The sequence below is a fragment of the Lissotriton helveticus genome, chromosome 5_1 (genome assembly GCF_964261635.1).
Source record: "Lissotriton helveticus chromosome 5_1, aLisHel1.1, whole genome shotgun sequence".
NCBI lineage: Eukaryota > Metazoa > Chordata > Amphibia > Caudata > Salamandridae > Lissotriton > Lissotriton helveticus.
In genome coordinates, this window is record NC_136065.1 from 1,884,922,071 (window position 1) to 1,884,946,513 (window position 24,443).

The 24,443-nt window shown below is 46.9% G+C and overlaps 1 protein-coding gene across 1 annotated transcript in view; it reads right to left on the reverse strand.

The window, feature by feature from the left end:
- The window catches only part of CNTNAP1 (contactin associated protein 1), a 199,190-nt gene that overhangs the window by 57,792 nt on the left and 116,955 nt on the right, over positions 1-24,443 (reverse strand). Inside the window, exons 13-15 of the mRNA XM_078640668.1 lie at positions 23,103-23,306; positions 20,286-20,442; positions 18,714-18,841 (exon numbers count right to left, since the gene is read on the reverse strand). Coding sequence (XP_078496794.1) covers positions 18,714-18,841; positions 20,286-20,442; positions 23,103-23,306 — 489 coding nt within the window. The remainder of the gene's footprint in view (positions 1-18,713; positions 18,842-20,285; positions 20,443-23,102; positions 23,307-24,443) is intronic.

Below are 24,443 nucleotides of genomic sequence, written 5' to 3' on the forward strand. Positions count from 1 at the left end.
TTATTTCCTTTGCCCCTTCCTTTCTTCTTTCTACCTACCCATCTTATGTCTCTCATATTTAGTTTTTTGGGTCGAGCCTAGTGCAGCGCGCATGCGCTGCTCTAGGAGAGGGACAATTGGAACCACTTCAGACTTTCAAGAGACTTCTCCGTGTGGGTCTGCATCCCATTGGCCTTTGCGTGTGGTTTTCAATAATGAAAGCATGCAAATGGCCAAAGATGCATGTCCCACCCTTCCTCAAAACTTTCACTAGCATGGCCTAGGGATCTCGGAAGCGAGCAGCGGTGCGCATTGTGCCAGCTGCATTCCTCCCTGATCGTTATCTTGGCTTCTGCGGCTGCGATTGTTTTTTAACTTTAAAGCTGATTTATTGGAGTGCTTTACAGCTCCCCCACTTCTCAAAATAAATAAATAACCTCTTCTGGGTAACTCTCACAGAATGAAACCTGACTTTGAAAGAAAAATGTTTTCTTCTAGTTAACACATTATTAAAGGTGGAATAAAATTTTACCTTCTTATTTTTAAATCTGATTAGTTCCCAGCTGGTAGACACACGGTAAACATGGAATGAAGGTGTCCAACTGGTTTTGTGGAAGCAAGCGCGCTTTCTTTTCCACATTACTTGTTGTTCTGGGAGCACGAGGAGTGGCAGCTGGCCTTTTATCGCAGAGCAGATCACTAGGCTGTCATTACTGATAATAGGTGCTGATTGAAACCCCAGCTGAACAGATCTCCTAGCGCTCTCAATACAAAGTCGACAATTACACAAGACCTGTATGAGCTTCTGCAGCAGAGCTCGTGGCTCCAGCTGACTGGCTGGGATCCCCAAAGAGGAGTCCTGGCTCAGTGAAGTGCTCTCCGGTGCGTGCGAAAGTCACCAAGGCGCATAATGTTTTCCCTGTGAGTCAGTCACTTCACGTTTCCAGGGCTCTCCGGTGGCGCATGGTGCACATTATTGGTTTAGCACAAGGGCAGGATCAGGACCTTCTCTTTTGGATGTTTAAAAAAAATCACACCACGTCAGGGATCATAACCAGTTGTCCGGGCTGTCTCATTGCCAAATTACATGAAATTTAAATATATGTAAATCGATCACTTGAAACAACGCTATGCATGCCTGATTGCACACCACCACACACGCACCCCAGTGATTATGCCCCCTGAAAGTTATTTAGTTATGGATCTAAGTACTTATTTTTACTATTACGGTGGCTCTGTACTTAGATGGTGACCGCTTTGCCCTTCAACAGTTCACTGCCAGTTTGTAGTCCTTTTTTACTCTGGACTACTTGAAACAACATAAATGCTTAGCCTGTTACACACGCCGGTTTACTCTATTCCGACAAGGCTCTTGGGAGGATTGGCTGTACTTCCAAAGATAAACTACACACGCTCTGTGTTTTATCGTTACTTTGTTCTTCCCACTTAAATGCACACAACTTTACAACCTACGTTTCCATTTATTACAGGCTTATCAAGGCTTGTAGTTGCTATTTCTTAGTAACGTTTGCACTTTCCATGTGCGCCACGCTTCTTAACTACAGGTACGTGTGTCAAGACAATGTGTTCGCATTCTAAACTGGAGTCTATCAGAACTGTGTTATGGCAGTGACTTTGTTATTTAATAGACCCCCCCCACACTAACATTTGACTTTTACATTTTATTTTGTAGCCATACTAGAGCCCCACAATAATCTTCCAGATTAACCATATACATTGCGGGCTGTTTGGAAGCCAACAGGTCTGCTTCTGACCTTTACATATTTGTACATGCTACTTTCATAATGAAACGTTTCTTTTCTACAAACACTTACCGCAGCAGTCTCTATGGCTGCTTAACTAGGCACTTTGGAATTATGTTTCCAACAATTCACTAGACTTTGTAGTCAATTTTGCAATTTTAAGTATTTAATGTAAGTGAAACCAGCTGTGATGCCATTAAATCACCAGATTTTTGCCTTCTCCCCGAACATGTACCTAAGACTGTGCATTACTTATCGCTTCTGACACAGACAGTGGTCACCTTTATGAACTGGGCTGCCTTTAGCCGCTTGTATAAAATATGGGTGCGTAGCCAGCGCTCGTGAAAAGTGCAAGCTTGAAGTCAGGAGGACCTGAGATACATTACAGGGTACCAGGATTTATTTATTTATAATTAATACAGCCCCCGTGAAGGTTTTCCAGCTCCAAAGGCGGGAGCGTTATATAATGAGCCACCTGCTCCCTTCGATTCTCTGCACCATTTGTTTCAGGTTTTTTTATTCCTGCTTTTATGTAGCGTGTGTGCCTTTGCGGCGCTGTAAGAACACGATAAGTTTCACTAAGGGAGGCATTGCGCAGGAGCAGCTTGTGCCCATGAATACTTTGCTTTTATCTCCTTGTCGGCTCTTTCTTGTATAGTGCCCTTATGAACTGGGCGGCCTGTAGCCGCTTGTATAAAATATGGGTGCAAAAGTGCAAGCTTGAAGTCAGGAGGACCTGAAATACCTTACAGGGTGCCCGGATTTCACCTTTTCCCTGATTCCAGCTCCTCACACTGCCCCCCCCCCCCCCCATGTGTGTGTCAGCCCGGGCAGCTTCCCAGGCAGGCCCGGCTCCAGGAATATTTATTTGGGTGGGCCAAGGGTGCATTTGTGTGGGCCACTGCTGGCCCGATTTATCGCTTATATATCTAGCCAGGCCTGCTTCTGGGCCCTCCTTTCTCTCCTTAGTCATACAAGGCACAGTAAAACGCACTCTTTTCAAAGTCTCTTTCTAAATGTTATCACTCTCAAAAGTGCTTTTCTTCCATGTAATGTCCCTTTGATGGGAAGGGGAGGTTTCTAAGGTGGGAGTATCAAGCAAGTGACACTACTGGGGCTCCCTCTGTGCGAGCCTTCAGGGATAAACCCTCTCCATTACTACCCCCCTGATCCTGACTCTGCAGCACACTCCCTTACAGGCTCGATTATCCACTTTTCTACCACCCCTCTCCATTATACCTTATTTCACAGCTGACCGTGTTCCCCAGCCCCATATCAGCCACCATTCAGTTCCACTTGCATTATTCCCATTAAAAAACCATAGTAAAATCACCTTCAAACTTGAAACATTGAATATAGCAGTAAATGTAATTAGCATGCATGTTAAAGTATGCTCCGCAGTTGTTCTAATCGGCCGGCTTTAGTGCTGGTGCAAAAGTCTTTTTGACCTTTTTTTTACCTCTTTCTCTGTAGATAACTCAACTACCACCCTCCAACAGTGTCCTTTATCTCTCTGTAGCCACTCCCCCTCATGGTCTCCGCCTCAGACTCCCCAACTACCACCCTCCACCAGTGCCCCTCATTTCTCCATAGCTCCCCCACACCCCATGACCTCCTCCTCAGATTCCCTCACTGCCACCCTCCACCAGCACCCCTTATTGCGACGTATTTCCCCCCACCCTGTGACCTCCTTCTCGGATTCCCTCACTGCCACCCTCCACAAGTGCCCCTCATCTCTCTGTAGTTCACCCCACCCCATGACCCCCTTATCGGATTCCCTCACTGCCACCCTCCACAAGTGCCCCTCATCTCTCTGTAGTTCACCCCACCCCATGACCCCCGTATCGGATTCCCTAACTGCCACCCTCCACCAGTGACCCTCATTTCTCTGCAGCCCCCCACCTCATGACCTCCTCCTCAGATTCCCTCACTGCTCCCACCACCAGCGCCCCTCATCTCTCTGTAGTTCCCCCACCCCATGACCACCTCCTCGGCTTCCCTCACTGCTCCCTCCACCAGCGCCCCTCATCTCTCTGTTGTTCCCCCACCCCATGACCACCTCCCCAGCTTCCCTCACTGCTCCGCCCACCAGCGCCCCTCATCTCTCTGTAATTCCCCCACCCCATGACCACCTCCTCGGCTTCCCTCACTGCTCCCTCCACCAGCACCCCTCATCTCTCTGTAGTTCCCCCACCCCATGACCACCTCCTCGGCTTCCCTCACTGCTCCCTCCACCAGCGCCCCTCATCTCTCTGTAGTTCCCCCACCTCATGACCACCTCCTCGGCTTCCCTCACTGCTCCCTCCACCAGCGCCCCTCATCTCTCTGTAGTTCCCCCACCCCATGACCACCTCCTCGGCTTCCCTCACTGCTCCCTCCACCAGCGCCCCTCATCTCTCTGTAGTTCCCCCCACCCCATAATCTTCTCTTCTGCTTCCCTGACTGCCACCCTCCACCAGTGTCCCTCAACTCTCTGTAGTTCTACTCCACCCCGTGACCTCCTCCTCGGCTTCCCTCACTGCCACCCTCCACCAGCGCCCCCTCATCTCTCTGTAGCCCCCAACCTCATGACCCCCTACTTGGATTCCCTCACTGCCACCCTCCACTAGTGCCCCTCAACTCGCCATTGCCCCTCTCTCATATCCATTCCATTCGTTGTACAGCGCTACTCATATGAGTGTAGGGTGTCACAGTACTTTACATAACCGCACACATTATACAGAGACAATAAATCAGTCTACGGGGAATGTGACATAAGCCAATGAGGATTACAAGGTGTAGAAATCACGTCATCCATACTGGTGGGCAATATATTTTACAAGGGTTTGGTCTGGGGAAGCACAAACTCAAGATTTAAAGAGTACTCCAGTGGCTGGGGGTTGGCTTTACTGATAAAAAGGTACAACTGCCCAAAAAAACTATTTTTAGTAACATTAGAAAGTTGATAGAATGTAGAAGCTCTAACCATATCACAACACAAAAATAACAAAGTTTCTATTCAGCTCCTTGATGACCTTTCATAGGTCACTGTCCTATGTTAGGATAGTAACTTCAGGACTGCAAGTAACACAAGGATATCTGTGACAGAGGTAGTAACCCACTGAGCTATTCCCATGAAATTCAGTTTATCTGCATTTAAAAACTACCAAAAGACAAATGGTTGCTCTGCAGCAGTATGGTAAATCACCAGTTATCTGAACAGTTGTTATTGTTGTTGTACGTCAGTGGCATGTTCACTGCGAGGGCCAAGTATCATGTTTGGGTGGGCCAGGTTCATGTTTGGGTGGGCCTGGCCCACCCGGCCCACCCTCTAGAACCGGGCCTGTTCCCAGGCCCACATACAGACAGTTTTTCAGCCGCCAGCCGCCAGCCGCACCGAGTACTTCACAGGTCTTTGAAGACCATTCACTTGTTAATGAGGCTTTGTTGTTTTTTTTACCCCTATCGTAGAGCCACTGCATCTCTACTCTACCTATTGCTGGAAGAATTAGCCCCCCCCCCCCAAATTTAGCTCTAGTTGCGCTTTTCTGGCCCACTGCGACAGTTCCCCTCACTGCCCACAAGTGCCATTTTTTGCACTGCCAACGAGAGGCAGCGTTTAATATTTTCCTCTTGTGCCAGCTCTTCCACGCATTACCCACATCTCCAAATTCGTGCCCCAACTTCCCACACCCCACCTGCTGACCCGCTCATTCAACCCTCTTCTCTGAATGGCGCCCAATTGCCGCTCTGCCATTTCCCAGCATTTGCACATACCTGACCTGCATTGACAACGCCCACCCTACACACTTTAAAGTCACCCGACCGCGCCTACCCTGTGCAGCCTTCCCCCCCACCCACCATCCCCTCGCACGCTGTTCCACTCCTGCCATCCGAAGAATCTAGTGGGTTTGGGGGGCGAGGGAGGGTGCTTTTGTTGTGTTTCCAGCTTCCAGCTGCTATATGGCCTATGTGCAGGGGCTGCTGCTCGGGAGAGTGAAGCTGCATCAGCTTGTGCAGTCCCGGCACGTGGCAGGTACACAATCCAGGGCATCTGAGTTCAAGCTCGCCGAGTACTGCTTGGAACAGAGACCATGGCAGCGGCAATCGCAGTCCCTTCTCTGCAGGGCAGTGGCAGGAAGGTGCTCACCCCCACGTGGCGCAGATCAATACGGACTTAGGTATCCAGGTACACGCTTCTTCTCCAGACCACTTTTAAAAGAGTGCTTATGTTACCCAAAGGCGAGACCTATTGGCTATGCCTATGCTTGTCTTACATTTCTCTCTCGTTCGCACTTTTACTATTTCTTCCTCTCTCAGCCTTTTCCCTTGTTTTCATAATTTCTCATTTTCAGTTTCCTTTGCTGGGCAAAATGGCCCACCTACCACACCCCCCTGCCTTGGTATTGCTTAACAGTTATATTTATGAGCACTGTACCTGCGGAAAGAAAAGGCCCATAAACAACAAATGTATGTTTAGTTAAATCCAGCTCATCAGAGCATGGGGCGGAGTGCCAGACCCTGCTTAAGCAGCTTAAGTGGCACGGTTCAATATGCCATTGGCCATAACAGGTGATAAATAGTGCACCTAAAAAATACCAAACACCTTAGTGCCAGATTTTTTCAGGTGCAATTATTTTTAGATCTGACGGTAGACATTCATAATCAGGCCATCTACGGGGCTATTAATGCACAGTATTACCTTTGACTTATCATTAGTCAGTGTTGGAGGAATAGTGTGTGAATCTAGTCTATCGCGCAGCAGGCTAAATATTATATAACAGAGACCAATTAGTCATCACTCGACTTTGGGTTACATGGAACATAGTTGTGCATCATTCACAAGTAAAAACAGTAGTCTGCGCTGATAGTTCATCTCAAACTCAGCATCAGTAGAAATAATCTGACTGCTTATCTATCCTTTCACTCTTCCCCATCTATCCATAGCTGCCAAGTTTGCCAGATCCATGCGTGATGTGTTACTCCAGGCCAGGTTTTTTTCTTTGAATTCTGGGACTTGTGTCCTGTTTCATAATGGCATCATTTCCATGTCTTTTGGAGAGTGGAAGCCACACATTCAGATAACCCACTGTGCCATAGGGCTAAAATCTGCAGGAGAGGTTATGTCACAGCACCATGATAAAATCTTGTTAGAAAGGTTGATTTATGTATTTAACAATTTTATATAGCACTGCAAAATTACTATTAGTACACCTTCCAAGGAACGAAAATGGAGGACATCGCAATAGATACCCGTAGCAGAAAGGTTAACAGTAACAAGGTATTAGCAGATTTCTACAGATTGTTCTGAAATAGTCAGCTCTAGAAATATTAGGTTGAAAGTGTGTCTTTAATTTTAAGATGTGAATTAAATCAGGTAGAGGTGTATAATGTGTGTTTTAGAGACTTTGATTGTGATATCAAAGGAGGCTTCCAGGGATGGGAAAAGCAAGAGTAGGGAAGCAAATGAGGTTCTAAAGTGGAGACTTTAGACAAAGGCAAGCCCGTCTGCGCCCGTCCGCGCCAGACCAGCGCCTGGCGCCTGGACCCCTGGTCAACTCTTCTCAGACTTCCAGCCCAGGAGGACTTATAATCGTGAGTCTCTGCTGAGCCTCAACGTTGGGGGGAGGAAGGAGAACTGTATTTGCTTAAGATCAGATAAAGACATGCAGACAGGACTTTTTGAGTGTCTGGCGTGTTTGTCTGGCCTTCCTGCCGTCATCTGCAGACCAATCAGGGTGCTCATCAGGACCTATGGTTCTAGAGGGGAAGGGGCGATGAACAAAATAAATTGTCTTCTAATTAATGCTAGATCCCTCGTGAAGCACAGTGAGGAATACGCTGAACTGATTCAGGATAAAGATGTAAAAATTGCATTTATTACCAAGACCTGGACGGATGCTGCATCTGGACCGGACTTAGTGAAAGCTACCCCCCCAGGATACCTGAGTTTCGTTCTTGATAGAGTTGGTAAAAGAGGAGGTGGGCTTGCTGTCATTTATCATGCCTCTATTGTGGGATCCTTTCAGTCGGTGGCCTCACAGACGTGTGAGGCATTGGGGTTCAAACTCTCTCTATCCAATCATCACTCTTTCCAGGGCTGCCTTTTTTACAGACCACCTGGGACCAGGTCCCAGTTTCTTGAAACCGTGGGCTATATTTTGGAGGAAGCACTGTGTACTAAATCCTTTACAGCACTAGGAGATGTCAATTTCTATTTAGAAGATGATTTAGACCCTGACACGCTAGCTCTGGCTGAAGTGATGCAGGGGGTGGGTCTTAACCAGGTGGTAAAGGGGGACACGCACTTAGCAGGGCACACGTTGGATGGTATTTTTACAAACAACCCGGATTTGCAGTTTGTCAACACTGAATCCGTGGTTTGGGCAGACCATTCTGCCATGCTATTCACTGTCTCTACCCCTCCCCCCACTGGATAGGGCTACGCAAGCTAGGAAGACAGCCAGGACTTATAGAACCTGGAAAGAATTTGACAGCACGGCACTTGAGGACCTGTTGACGTCCTCTATTGTTCCTCTGCCGGCAGAGGTTAATAAAGCAGCAGACATGTACACCGATTGGGTTGATCGGGCTTGCAGGACACTAGCTCCGCCGAAAATATGTCACCCCACTCATATAGCCCCATCAGCTCCTTGGTTCACGAACAAGCTGCGAGAACATAAGCTTGTTTGTAAAAAACTGGAGCGAGTCTGGCGCTCAAAATACCATCAGGAGGACAAAGTCAAGCTTAAATCCAGCCAAAGGATTTATAAAGATATGATAAGAAAGGCTAAAGGCACATATTATACTGATAGGATCGAGGGAGCCAGAAATTCATCTAGGGAACTTTTTGATACAATCGCTAGTTTGACCACCCCTAAGCCAGTGATCATTCCACCTAATTTAATTTAATTTAATTTAATTGTGGGTTTATATAGCGCTAGGAATCGACTCCCGGAGGAGTATCTCCACGCTTCGACCGCTGGGGAACCCGTCCTGGCTCACCCTGAGAGATGGTCCCAGATGGGTATCTCTAAGGTGCGCCAAGCATCCCCGGCGATCTGGGGGGGCCGTTGTGAAGATGAGGCAAGCTGATGCCCAGAGTTGCCACGTGTGGTCTCTGACTAGAGTAGGCACCGAGGCGAGAATTATCGAGTCCGCTGACCTTGGTCCACGACCCTGCCGCGTCGGGAATCGAACCCTGGTCCCGGGCCGTTCTCTGCTTACGGGTCTGCCGCCTCTAACCAGTGAGCCACACTTCTCCACTTCTCCACCTAGCCAGGAACTTTGTGAGACTCTCGCCAAGTTCTTCGCAAATAAGGTGGAACTGATCTTCACTGCACTGGAGCCTCATGTGAGACAGTCTCTTCTTGAGGGATCGCACAGAAACCCCCTAGCCAACCGTCAAGAAGCTACATTTTCTGGGTTCGGCCGTGTGAGCCAGGAAGAGATAAAAAAATTGCTGCACGCAACTAAATCAGGGTCGCCCCAAGATCCCTGCCCGGCGTCAGTGGCAAAGTTGGCAGCCACCCCTATAGTGGGCACCCTTGCGGATCTTTTTAATCAGATGTTTGACATCGAGAATTTTCCAACATGCTGGGAACGAGCATCAATTGTCCTGCTGCTCAAGAAACCTACACTCGATATCTCAGACCAAATAGCTAACGGCCTATAGCCCGGTTACCGTTGCCAGCTAAGCTTGTAGAGAAGGTTATGAACTTGCAGCTCTGTACATTCCTCAGATCTTCTCAGGGTCTGGACAAAGCCCAACATGGGTTCAGGGAAGGTCATAGTACCGAGATCGCCCTGATTAAATCTACCGAAGAGATCAGGAAGGCATTGGATGCAGGGGGACGTGCAGCTCTGGTCCTTCTCGACCTGTCCGCGTCCTTCGACACGGTCCACCATAGTATTCTGGTGGATCGTTTAGAGGACTGCGGGCTTCAGGGGAGGGCCCTTAACATCTTGAAAGCCTTCCTTGTGAATAGGGTCCAGGTGGTAGCATTGGGAGATTTTGAGCCTAGACCTTTCAAACTCCCAGGGGGGTCCCGCAGGGGTCCTCCCTTAGCCCCACCCTATTCAATATTTATGTTTCATCTCTCGCCCCGGTGATCCGCTCTTTCGGATTTGAACTAACATCTTACGCAGATGATACTCAGATCGTTGTATCACTGCTCCCGGGGAGAGAAGAAGGCGTAGCTGCCAGGTTTCAGGACTGATTGACTGCTGTTAGCACCTGGATGGCAGGTAACTGCCTCAAATTGAACTCCTCCAAAACCGAGGTTCTACTCTTTGGCTCTGATATCAGCTTGTGGAGCCCCAAGTGGCGGCCGGACGACATGGGAACCCCACCCACTCCGGTAGCTAAGGTTAAGAACCTAGGTGTCCTCATTGACAATCAATTATCTTTTAAACCTCAAGTCAATGCACTGATCTCCTCTATTTACTGGACCTTGAAAATCATCAGGAAGATCTTTCCGTTCTTGCCGGACAGTAGCAGAAAAACGGTGGTGACGGCACTTGGGCTCTCCCGCTTAGACTACTGCAATAGTCTTCTCCTTGAGGCCCAACAAGGGCTGCTCAATAAACTTCAGGTGCTGCAAAACACTGCAGTGCGCCTTATTGAGGGCCTGCCTAAGTTTGCGCCGGTTGCACAGGAACTCAGGAAATTGCACAGGCTCCCGGTGCGCAAACGGATATTGTTTAAATCACTGTGCATTGTTTATAAGGCGGTACATGGACTGGGTCCATCTTTTCTCCAGCAGCACTTCCAACTGTATACGCCAGGCAGACAGCTGAGGTCGGCCAATAAAGGGCTGATTAAGACAACCAGGATCAGGAAGGCACGATGGGGGGGCAGAAGCTTCGTTGGAGGAGCTGCCACTGCTTGGAATTCCCTGCCCCTGGCCTTGAAACATAGTGCAAACCTTTTGGCCTTTCGGAAAAATATTAAAACTTGGCTTTTTAGACATTAGGAGGGGCCTGATACTTAGGGGAGCTATCATTTCAGCGCCAGGACACCGCTTGGTAACAGCGCATTTTATAAATGGTATAAATAAATAAGAGTCATTTTGAGCTTCAGGAATTTTCCGAATCTAGGATTAGTCTGAACACCTGAACAGTGATAAAGATGACCTGATTTGATGAAAGTTTGCTTTAATGTACCGGTTTATAGGTGAGGCAATCTAATTAGAAATTGATTCTTGATAGTAATGGTAGCCATTGCAGATGACATAGAAGAAATGTAGTGAGGTAAAACCTTTTTACCTGTGAACAGCCTAGTTGCAGAAATGCAGCATTGCTTTGAGCAAGACTAAAGGACATTGTGGTACCCCTCTAAGATAGCAGTTCTGAAGTCGCGCCTTGAGATGAGATAGTAAATCTCAGATAGTCTAATAAGCTGGGGGCTGATTTTTGGGAGTGAGCGGATGAGCTTTATTAAGATCTGAAATTAAATTGAGAGTGGAACCCACAAATGTTATAGAGGATGACATTGATGGTGATCTCCCTTCTGTTTGCCAGATCATTCCAAAGAGAATTGTTGAGTATGTTAGTATGTTTAGCAAGAATGAGCAGAAATTTGTATTGTTCTGGGTTGAGCTTTAGGATTTTTTTTTTACATTGTTAAAGGTATTTTTTTTACCAAGACTGTGGATATCCCCTGGAGCTGTAGTTTGTAGATAAAGCTGTTTGTCATTCACATTCTGATGAATGGAGGAACCCGATGAGCAGTACAGAGCATAGGTTTGAACCCTGTGGGACATCATTTATTGCTGTAGTAGTTCCTGAGATGAAAATCTTTATCGTCACCATTTAATGGTGGTTGGTCAGAAAGGAGGAGAACAGCTCAGCATATTATTCCTGAAGTCATTACGGAGTGGCAGTCAATGTCAATGACCACTGACAGATCTAAACAAGCATTTACAATGCAATGGTCTCGGCAATATTATTGGTAGAGCTATTGGTATTGCTCATTATTTTTTTTTTGTATCCCTAAATAAATGGCATTGTTATTTCTATTGGCATATACACAGCTTCCCGCATGCGGCCATCTTCTGCGCACACTAGATGTATTCGAAGCCCTCACCGGTTGCCCCCACGGCCTGCCCTGCCCCCATGGACCCCAGGCCCCCGGCGGTCAGAGTCGTTGTCAGCCGATGGGCCTCTTCTGGCCGCTGAAGCCGCTTCCCCTGCCCCATTATCAGCTCTTCGCGCCGCACCCTCTGGCTGTGCGGGGACAAAAGGGACTGAAAGAGCCCCCACCCGCCCCAGGGGGCAGCCACTTACCCTGATAGCGGGGCACTTACTGGGCAATAGTATCTGCGTCCCCGCGAAGGGGAGGGGGCTCACCCGGATTTATGGCAGATACGCGCATGCAGCCTGCACAATGGGACATAATAGTACCCAAGCTTTGGCGCATTTTTTATATAACGCGAACTCGACCCGAAGGTATTGGACAGCTTTTCATGAGCACCGGGTTCGTTAAACATGGACACATTCTATTTTGGGATGCAGGAGGAGATAAGTGATTTGCCCAGAATCACAAGATGTTGAGACAACGAGACTTGAACCTGGTTTCCAAAGCTCCAAATGCTGCTGCTCTGGCCCTTTAGCCACACCCATATGTCACTAGGACCTACCGCACGGGCCATCTCGATATGGGAGGAGACATTTTCACGTTCGCATCCTGCCCTACTTGCTACGAAAACGTAACCTCCCTGCCCATGAGAATGTGTAAACATGGTGTGGTTCTCTTATACAGCGCCCCAATGCCCTCGAGCGAAGTTGGCGCTCCATAACGCTGCAATATACAACTAGGCAGTGTACTCAGGATATTGCCCCCAAATAAACAAGTCAATTTGGATAAGGAGTGTTGATACTGCCCCACAAATCTAGAACTTCTTCTGAGTTATACTGATGCTGCCTACCGTAGTACATGTTAATACTGCCCATTCAAAAACTGGCAGCTCTGCCGATAAGTATGCCCCATTTCAAGGGTACAGTACAGAACACGGACAGCAAGAGCTATCGGTAATAATGTACAGGTCAAGGGTCATCAAGAGAGAACAACGTGTTTTTGAAAGAAGAAATTAAAAAAAATGTAAATTAGGAGACTCGGACAAAGCGACGGAAATTGTCTAACTCTTTAATAACCCGCGTGCCTCGATGGAAGCACACATTCCAAAAGAAACCCCGAGTGATACGAGTCTCAGCTCACAGTCTTTCCCCAAGTTCAGTTCAAAAATAAGTTTAAGATAAAGAATTACATTAATAAAGGCCCCCCAAGTTCATACCTTCCACAAATTCAAATCCACACTCGTGTATCTACTCCTAAAATAGAAAAGAAGAAACTGACAACTGCCACAGAGGACTCAAAACTCCTGATACGTGCTGAAGCACCAAATCCAAAGCAAAACGTCCCAAACTCAAGTCTGTATATAAAATTGCAAAGCACAAATGCACATCTTTGCCTAAACGACGCATCCCATGTTTACATCCTCACTAAAGCCGCAATGCTTTGCCAACATGTGGACCTAGAGCAGCACATTCTATTCGCATACAACACCTGAAGAAACATTCAAACTCAACCCTGGCCCAAAGAATGCCGAACGGTCACATCGGCCCAAATCAAAACATATCAATCTCGCATCTGCCCTAGGAAACTGCTTATCACAGCACAACCATAGCTCGCATTTGCGTCTAAAGCTGTACATGCAGAGCAGGGCTGATTTACAGTAGCACATTCAAGCACACATCTGCGCTTAAAGCAGCATGTCCCTATTTCACATCTTCCCCAATTAAGCGCGGGACAACCTACAATCTCCCCATAAAAGCATTGTCCAATCTCACGAGTACACTGAAGCGGCACATGCCATAGTAATATATCGAAGAAAAACACCCCAAGATGACACCTGCCTGAGGACGCAGTACAACCAAAGCACGCGGAATGCATCTACAGCGGCACATTCCAATCTCACCACTGAATAATGCAGCACATCTGCACCTCAAGCACTACACCCGAAGATCACATCTGCACCTAAAGCAATACACCAGAAACTCACATCGCATCTCAAGCAACAAAACCCAAGCTCACATCTACAACACAATACACCCTAAAGTCGCAACTGTGCCTCTAGGAACAGACCGCAGGCTCATCCCTGCAATTAAGTATCACATCCAACACTCATATCTGCTCACGAAACAACACACCCCAAACTAAAATCTGCAAGAAAGCCCATACTTAACAAATGTATAGGTGTAGTATAGTAGCACATTTCGAGTCCGCGTCTGCATCTAAGCTCACGTCTCCCACAGCAAAACAACTGTTGTTTCAAATACGCCCAATCTGTCAGCCATAAAACAATTTTGCCCCCAAAGCATGCCCCGTTATAGTCCCCTTTTAACAAACATTTCTTCGAGCAGACCAAAGAATGGAGGAAAACGAGAAAGAGAAAGATTATAGGAACGAAAGAGGAGGAAACACAAAGGAGGAAAGAGAGAGAGAGAGAAGGAAGAACACCAGGTGCCCAACAGAGAGAGGGGATTAGCGATACACAGAGAGACCAAGAAACGGAGAAAAACGAGAGAAAGAGGAAGATTATAAGAACGAAAGAGGAGGAGGAGGAAACACACAGGAAGAAAGAGAGAGAGGAAGGAGATAGATAGAGAATGAGGAAGATTAGAAGAAGTAAGAGGAGAAGGAGAAGGAATAAAGAGAGAGAGAGGGGTGGGTGAAAGGTCGCAGAGTGACAAGCACCTGACGAGTAGAGAGCGGGAGAAGAAATTTGACAGCAGTGAAAGGAAAGAGAAGTTCAGAGGAAGAGACGAGCTGCAGGGAAGGACAGAGAGAGAAGGACAGAGACACTGACTAAAGAGAGATGCGAAGGGTAAGGAAGGGAGTAAAGAAAGAGAGGGGGGCTTCAGAGAGGGAAAGAGACCTCCAGAGAGAGAGGGAGAGAGAAGAGGAGCCAGAGAAGGAAAGAGCCCCCCGCCGAGAGAGGAAGATGAGGGACAGACGAGGCCCAGCGAAGGCCGAGGGCCCCTACCTCTCCCGTTGACCTGCACTGAGGACGAACACAGCGGCGGCCCCGCCTCGGCCTTTTCTACCCCCTGGGGGGCTCCAAACACGCCCCTCCCGTGGCACTTTCATCACTTCTCAACTTCACAACATGTGCAAGCCTGGCCCCCTGCAGCGCCCGTGGGCGGTACAGGACACCTCTTATTCAGGGGGACCACGAGGACATCTCCTTCTCCCGGGGGGCCGCAGAGTCCGTGTCCTGACGGCAAAAAACCACTAGAACCGTCATACCCATCTCCTGTAGTACCACAGCATCTGCATCCTGTAGTATAATGAAGCCATTAGTACAGTGGTGTTCATACCCTGTAGGGCCACAGCATCCGTATCCTGTAGTATAATGAAGCCATTAGTATAATAATACCAATCTCCTGTAGTACCACAGCATCCATATCTTTTAGCACAATGAAACCGCTAGCACAATAATATCCACAACTTGTAGTACAACAGCATCCGTATACTGTAACACAATGAACTGCCCCACAGTGCTAGAGCGTAGCAGGAGAGCTGCGGGCGGAGGGGGGAGGCGGGACCGGGACGAAGAAGGACTGCGGGCGGAGGGAGGGGGGAAGAGCAGGACGGAAGGAGCTGCGGGGAGGGGGGGGAGCGGGACCGGGACGAAGAAGGACTGCGGGCGGAGGGAGGGAGGAAGAGCAGGACGGAAGGAGCTGCGGGCGGAGGGGAGGGGGGGGGAGCGGGACCGGGACGAAGAAGGACTGCGGGCGGAGGGAGGGGGGAAGAGCAGGACGGAAGGAGCTGCGGGCGGAGGGGAGGGGGGGGACCGGGACCGGGACGAAGAAGGACTGCGGGCGGAGGGAGGGGGGAAGAGCAGGACGGACGGAGCTGCGGGGGAGGGCAGAGCTGGACAAAGGAAATCGGAGGGAAGGGGGGAGCAGAGCAGCTCTAGAAACCACCACCTTCTTTCTCCGAGGCAAAGCAGAAATGCCTCGGAGAAAGCATGGTCATTTTCGCATTCGGGGGCGTGTGTTTTGCGCCCTGAGTGACAGACGACGTCACAGGGCTAAAGAATGCAAAAAATCACGCCCCCGAATCCGAAAAAGACGGAGCTTCTTTGGAGGGACGGCTCTCTCCTCCAATGGCTGGCCTCTATTTAGGAAGCCAGCCAATCGAGGAGAGACAAAAAGAGAGGCGGGGCTAAAGCAGCCACTCTAAGAAACATTAATTCTCGGACTTCCGGTCTTCGACTGGATATTACCGAGACCTAAAAAGGAGTAAACAGTCATCTCCATCATCCAGGATGTGATGAACAGTTTTCAGGATTTTGAAAGATGCAGTTTCAATGATGCATCCTGGATGGAAACCAGATCAGGGTGCTATGAGCAGCTCTTTGAAAGTTGTCCAAAGTAGTATATTGTATCCCAAAAAACATTGAAGAGTGGACAGCTGGGAGGTGCACCTCCTTGGGAGGCACACATCATCGTTCAGTTGATATCATAGTAAGCGGATATCATGGACAACAAATCAGGGAGTGAACATCATCAGGACAGATCTTTACAGCAGTGCTTTGAATTTGGTGGCTCTCAAGACAATATTATGCATATTATTACAGTGCATACTGTTTAAAGCTGTGTTTTAGCAGACTACAATTGCACCAGTTTGGCCCCTACTTCCTTGTACCACCTATGTGCTACAAAGGTAATGGTAATATGAGTCAGTACTAGCCACTTAGCCCTAGAATGATGATAGAATCACAACTTCCACTCAGGGCCGGACTGGGAATACAAACCAGCCATGGCGATTGAGCTTGACCGGCTTGGGGGGAGGGGGAAGGCAGGGAGAGGAGGTGAGGGGTTGTGGGGTTCTAGTAAGAAACACTGCTGCTGCTTCAGCACTGCTGCCAGCTGCCTAAGAACCACGGCTGCCGCTTTTGTTATAGGGGCCAATATTGCAGGACTGCTTGAAAACCAGCCCCCACTGCTTGTAAACCGGCCCCCAATGCTTGTAAATCAGCTCCCACCTTTCCGGCCCACTAGAAAACACCCGATGGCCACTGCGGTCAGTCCGGCCCTGCTTCCACTAGCCTCTCTTTCAAGAACTCCAACCCATAATCAATCAAAATGTGATTGAGCACTTTCTAACTTGCCATCAAGCAACCTTTAACCCCTTCCCTGCTGGGCAAATTCCCCCGCGGTGCGAGAGGGGGCGGGGCTGGGTGTGGCGCTGCCATACTGAGGACGGCTCCCGGCCGTCATGAGTCACAGAAGGCGTGTGCCCATGATGCCCGGGAGCCGTCCGAACTCCGCCCACTGATTAATTCTCCCGCACAGGTAGGGAATTAACCGCACTTGGTCAGAGCAGCAACGTTCGGACGGCTCCCGGCCGTCATGAGCACATGACAACCGTGACTCATGACGGCCGGGAGCCGTCATGAGCACTCATTGTGTGAAGGCAATTGCAAAAATAAAATTTAAATCCAAACAAGAGACAACCTTGCCGAAAAGACTCATTTATTGGGGGTAGGTGTTTCCGTATGCAAACCATACACTTGGTGAGCGAGGAAGGGATCATTCACCCATATACACAAGTGCTGCAGTCCTGCCGCGAAAGGGTACTGATGTCACACTGGCAGTAAATGAGGGACAAAAGATGAAGAAAAGGAAACAAAAAGTCTACATACCAAGTGTGGTGCATCATGTGGGAGCAGAACACTGAACTAGTATGGCACAGCAGGCAGCATATCTTCTCCACACAGAACAGGTACCAGACAGCAGCATTCATGCTTCTTACAGTCAAATAAGCTCATCCACAAGCATGCATGCTCACTGTGGGGAAAAATGGCAGTATGGGGCAGAGGTTGATGTAGAGGAATGGAATGCTGAATAAGAGACAGGTGAGGAAATGGGAAGAAGGGAGTTGTTTGCATCAAACGTCCCAGTGCACCATTACTGCACCCAATGGGAGGTTCACAGTTTATATACAGGAGAGATAAATGCACTCCTATGGTAGATCAAAGATATGTGATGCACAGTGGTGGCTGCCTCTGTAAAGGAGTGGTGGGGAGGGAGGGGGCATGAGGCATGAAATAATAATAAAAATGAAACTTATCTTCTACGCCACTGCCACCACTGTACAGCTCTCCTCATCCCCAGGCTCCAGGACTATCCCAGTCAATCATAACGCTGCAGGAGCAGAGTCGTGATTGATTGAGTGGCCTGTTTGGCTGCTTAGGCAGTTCCTGGGAGGCTGGGCTTGTTCTCCACTGGGCTGTGCAATGCAGCCCAGTGGAAAACATGGCAAGTGCGCATGACTGTTTGGCTGGCCCCAGAAGGCTGGCCAATTCGTCATGAGCAGTGAGTTGAGGGCTGCCCCACCCGACCTAGCTGGAGTCCCGCAAAGAAAAAGAAAATGATAATAACTCCTTGTTATTATCATTTTACTTTTATTTTGCCCTGCTCAACGAATAGTGTGGTGACGCTCCTCCGTCTTAGCAGAGGAGCCGCTACTGGTGATGCAGTAATCTACTTCCTGTTATGTAGTTCTCTTGTCTGCTTACACTAACCAATTAGTACTCCCCTAGTGACGTGAGAACCCTTGATGGCAAATGCAACAAATATGGTGTCAGTGAGCAATAAAATGTATGACACTGGAGTGAAGTAAAAGGCATGCACGTTCAAAAACCATTTGTAAATAAAATGTAGGTTATGATTGAATATTAAAAGAGCTATCATTCTACTGAAGGCAACTGCCTTGGTCGAAGAGAAATCTCATATAAATGAAATTTCACCTCATTACTTCTGTCTCTTAAAGCAATGACCCGAGATTTTTAAATACACTAAATAACTAAGACTTAACCCTGATTATGCCATTGTTAACAACAAATTTCCAGCTCCCACCATCGTACTCCCTTTCTCTGAGCAGTGGAATAGAAATAGAAAAGGGTCGAATGTGGTACTCACTGTCTCCATAGCAACGCAATGGTCCCACTGAAAACCAGGCCTCTGAGCTGGTGCGATTGGTGTCACCGACAACCACCTGCATGACGGGCAGGTGATCTACATAGTTCAGTAGTCCTTTATCACTGCGCCTGCATTGACAGCAAAGAAAGGTATCACAAGAAGCTGACGGAACCGCTATGCGATGGGTTCCTCACCACATGCACGCCTGGGACCAGTACTACAGCGTAACAATGCTACACCCTTAGGGTCTGGGATGTTTTCAAGCGGCACTGAAAAGTGAAAGAATCTTATAGGACCATTAGGCCAACTATTCCAATGAAAAAATAAAACATCAATTACTGACCCTAAATGTAATGATCAGCACCATGCCTAGTCAGCGCTCCCTCAATGAAACTGAAGCAAAAGTTTACCATAAATGTCCCCAGTGTCATTGAACAGTCAACAGTCATAATTAGATTCACGTAAGATCCTTGATTGTGCAGGTCGTTAATTCACTGAGTTCTATAGGTATAATGCGTGGCCAATCCCCTGGGAAAACATACCCACCTTGAGGCCATTCCCTTTCAGGCAGTCACTTGTAAGCATTGCTAATGCACAACCCCACTACTGACATATAGTGACAGGGAGCTACTTATGGAGACTAGGGGGGCATATTTACAACAGAATTGTAGAGCGAGGTGTTATGCCACATTTGGTAACGCCGTTCTCCGTCATTCTGAAAACACATATGTGCCAAATGTAAAATTATGCAGCGCATCCCTGCGTTTTCTCTAGTGCTAAATTTAGATGCCGAGGACCAGCACAGGCAACCTTGCACCTTAGTGCAAGAGAGCCTGTGTTGCAAGGAGTTATTGTTCATGTGCAGGATGGTGTCCCTTCCTGCACATAAATAATCACTAATGGCGAATTATAACTTCTATGTGTGTTGTAGAATGCCGCACACATAGAAGCTGCAACTCTTCATTATCTAATGATTGTTTATGTGCAGGAAGACTATTCATGTGCAGGAAGGAACACCTTCTAGCACATGAACAATCATTAATGGCAATTTGTTCTTTCTATGTGTGCTGTATTCTGCAGCACACATAGAAACAGCAAAACAAGAAGAAATTCATAATTTCTTGTCATTGCGCCAGTTTAAGACCTGGTTTTCCTTGGTCTTATTTTTGGCGCTGCCCCATATTTACACTAGCCTTGTAAATATGGGTCAGCGTCAAAAAGCAATATGTGTTGTGGTGGAACGCCCAGCGCAACACCCATTGCCTGCCTCTTTCACACAAAGTGCTGCACGAAAAGAAGCCTTATTTACACTTTATGCCGCCTTGTAAATAAGGCAAAGGGCTTATCACCACCAGAGCATCAAAAAAAGTGGTGGCCTGATGGATAGCCCCATGTAAATATGCCCCAGAGGCTTTAAAGATAATGGCGGACAGCGGCCAAAATCATTTACAGAAAATGTTCTCTGTTTCTGAAAATTCGAATGTAGCACAGTGGGAAACCATTTACATTACAGGATCCAGAGATAACAAATCAATGGGGGGGGACTACTGCAGGTTGTGGGAGGCGGCTTACCACAGCAAGTGCTCAGCGTCGCAGTTGCAGAAGAATCTGGGGTCTGCGCAGTTCTTGTCCATGCCACATGCACATCTTTGGACTCCCGGGTCAGATCCACCCCAGTAGAAGTGCCTCTCATAGTTACGCCCCATCCAGAAGCTGAAGGGCAGACCAGCTAAGGCGAGACAAGAGCAGAAATAGTTTCACAGTCCTGAGCTCAGCGAGGGGCTGTCCATGAATGGTGAATGAAGCCAGCCATAGTGATTTGGGCTCCTTTCCTTCCTCATGTTAACGTCCATATTAATAACTCCACAATATTTTGCACATGGATGAAAGCCATCCAATATGTGGCTGTACCAAAACTAGTCTCTATGCACTACCAGGGCACAACCCAAAAGCTCTACAATTTGAACTTTATTTGTATATTTTACTACTTAATGATCCCAAAGGATCACACTTATGGCGAATTGACCATATTTTCAGGCCTTTCTGCTTTTCCTCAGTTGATGTTTCGTTTAGTGGTGGCACTGCCACTGACTTCTCACACTAAAGCTTTGGAACTTAGGGCTTAGAAACCTCAGACTTGTCTCTAAATAAACACTGAATATAAATTCAGCAGACAGGCTGTCATGCTCAGCGGTTCTAAACAGTCTTAAGGTTGTATGCCATGCAATTCCCACGTTTTGCTTAATTTAAAAGGCTTCCTTTTATTAGGAAATGCATCCATTTAATGTGTGCTTGTAAGAGGAGATGTGCTCTGGTAGCTAACTTCACTCTACTACAAATCCTGTACCACAATATAGTAATCGAAGGCAAACAAGGTTCCCTCTGCACTCCTCACATCCATTATCAACTAAAATCAAGGGACAGTTGCAAACAGGTGGAACAATAGTATTCATTCCTTTACAGGAAGCTTGTTGATTTCTATTTTAACATACATTCGAAGGCACTTAATAAACAATCAATATTGATTCTCAGTCATAGATAATAGTAGAACAATGAATTTATTCAAATTACCAAAATTCAAGCGCACAACTCTCAAAGGGATCTCAGAGTAAGAATTGGAGCGCCTTTGCTGCTTAAACTACCTTTCTGAAGATGCACACTTCAGTAGAAGATGCATCGTATAGTTATGAGTTGGTGGTCATCAAAGTGTCTGGGGGAAATCCATCCACTGTAGATTAGAAATTATAAATAGAACCTTTCCTGTAAAGAGCAATGCACAAATTAGCATGGGTTTTTATACTAAAATCTAGGACCAAGACTGCATGAGTGTGTATTACATTTTCATAGCATACATTAAGACCCTACATATTGCCTACCAAAATTGTAAAGGGTTTTGAGTCATATCTCTGGGTTCCCGCACACTGGTATGTGCTTTACTATTCCCTAGATAGTCTTGTGTTGTACATGTTCCATGGCATAACATATCTCATGCAGCAACCTGTATCCTTTTCAACAAACAGTCCTATCAGAATTATGTCAGACTGTGGCCACTGCATCAGAAAATTTGTCAACCAGTAAAAGATATGGGACTTGAGCACGACTGACATTCAGAGACCTGTTCGGCTTGTTCTGCATTGTATGATTTTTATGTGGTTGACTTGCTTGGGAATTGCCAAAGCTTTGGAATGCAAAAAACGAAAAAGGGAGTTATTCAGGCTGACCTTGCAGTAACTTAAAGAACTCGTGGTAGTGAGTGTAGGATAGGTAATGTGGGCCTCACATCTACCTGGATTCTTTTTACCCCGCAATCTCTACATAAATGTAACTGTCCAAAAATAGTTTTGGTAACATATTTATTGTTGGGAAATCCTATGCAAAAAATGAGGTAATCTGGAAAAGTGCAGGTTTTGCCTACAAATCCTACTTTATGTGTTGAATTTTTACCTTGCTATTTGGGCCAGATATTCGAAATTCTAATTTGGCATTTCCCAAATAGCAACTCTGTAGGAATCGCTATGCAGGTAATTCAAAATGATATATACGAAATTTGTGATTGCCTAATAGCGTTATTCCGCCAGATTATGAATCGCTATTGGGTAATCAAAAATATGAAATGCCATTGCATTCCCCCCCCATAGGCAAAATAGGAAATGGTTTACATTTCTTTAATTGCTACTTCCTAATAGGAAATCACAGTTTAAGAAATGCAAATCCAAGGGTCCCTCTGGGCTTAAGGCCTCTCAGGAGGCACCCACAATGTCCTATTGCCCATGTCCTTGCGCCGGGACGCCCCTTAGCTGGGGCAGCTGCGCGCTCAACAAATTTATAACATAACATATAACATGTAAGTGCACATATGCACTAGGGGCATACACGCGCTTCATGTCACATTAAAAAAATGCATTTTGAATGCATTTTTTTAATTTTTCACTTGGCTACCATCTACTTTGAGTCAATGTTAACTGCATTTCCTAAATGCCTAATTCCATTTAAGAAATGCTTCGTACATGTGCTTTGGGAATTGCAGATAGGTAGTTCACCCGGTAGAAAACGCAAATCGCGACTGCAATTTGGCCTCTGTACATAGGAAAAGGCCATTTAGCATTTCTTAACAGACCGAAATAGTGATTCGGCCCATTAAGAAATGCTAAATAGCTTCGTCTATCTGGCCCTTGGTGTTTAAAGCTTTACAAATATTGTGATTCTGGCAACATACCTTGTTCTATTCAGGAACAGTCATGGAAAATGAAAAGATCATCAAACTACAAAAATGATATAGCCCATGGGTTAAGGGCAACTATATTATTTGAAACCGCATGACCTCATTTTGACAGAGAGGCCAGAGTTCTTTTAGTGTCAAATCAGCCCTGCTGACGTGATTGTACTCACCGGGCGAGTTCAAGAGCCTGGATCTGTAGCAGGAGAACTCGATCCTCTGCTCGCAGTACTCGGATCCATTCGCCAGGGCGGAGACCTCTCCCCAGGTGGCATTCCAGTACTGCAGGGGACCCAGGAAAGGCAGGTCGGGGCTGGAGCCCGCAACCTTGGTAGCATAATATCTGTCGTGGTGGATAATGGACCAGGCTTTGTCCGCTGAAAGTGTCAAAAAGACAGAAGATGTCAAATAGAAATCTGAAAGCATAGAAACACCATATACATAAAATACTGAGCGAACTGGAGTGTTTCAAGTTTATTTTCAAGTTTTACATCGATCATAGCAATGTGCACCAATATACTGTACAACGAAAAGGAAAGTTTCTTATCTATAGCAATTCTTCTTTAGCTACAATGTTTTCGCTAGGTTTAATTTATAGCACATTAAGGGTAGGCAAGATTTGGCGCTGCAGACGAAAAAGTTACTTACCTGTAACACTGTATCTCCAGTGCTGGTATATTAGCCTGTGAGCTGCTCATTCTGGTTCCAGGAAGGTCATTGGAGTACCAGTTGAGAGCAAAGTACCTTTATGAAGGATTAAAAAATCAAATAAAAAAACACTGGTTTTCCAGTATCCATTTTTTTTATGGAATCAGTTTGCTACAAGGTATCTTCACAGTTTTTCTTCAGCAAGTACCTGCGAATGTTAGAGCTGAACAGATTAAGGGTCTGGTTTTGAAATCCCGTCTACCTTGGGATGCAGCAGCCACTGCAAAAAATGGCATACCACCTTCCCCTCCCGGCTACCCCAGACGTCTCTTTTGTCGCAACAGGAGATACCTTTAGTGCATCGCAGGGTGTAAAAGAATCGGGGATTCTCAGACCCAGCGGTTCTCTGTTCTTGTGAACAAATAAAAGGAGATTACAGAAACCAGGAGGGAGAGAGGGAGACATATTTCTAGATTGCACACTGGATCACACATCATGAGATCAGGCTGCATGCTAGTACACCACTGACAACATTTGGCTCATGCCAAAAAAAGATGATAAAAGACTACTGTTGGCTTTATATAAAATACCCACACATGACACATGTAGGCAAATCTCATGCACAGAAGAGATGGGAGGACGAACTGGACAAACTGGATCGCTCACTCACAGATGCAGAATGATTGCACATCTTTCAAAGAAGATGGGGGTCGGCTGTGCGTGCCATGGGCAGAGAAGCTCTATTGAAGACTACACCATGCTGGTACTACATGCCAGTAAGGATTCATACCTGGAACTCAGCAAACATGGCAGAAAGCTGAGGATGGTGCAGAGGACTGCATTCCTAATGCACTTGCTGTAGCACT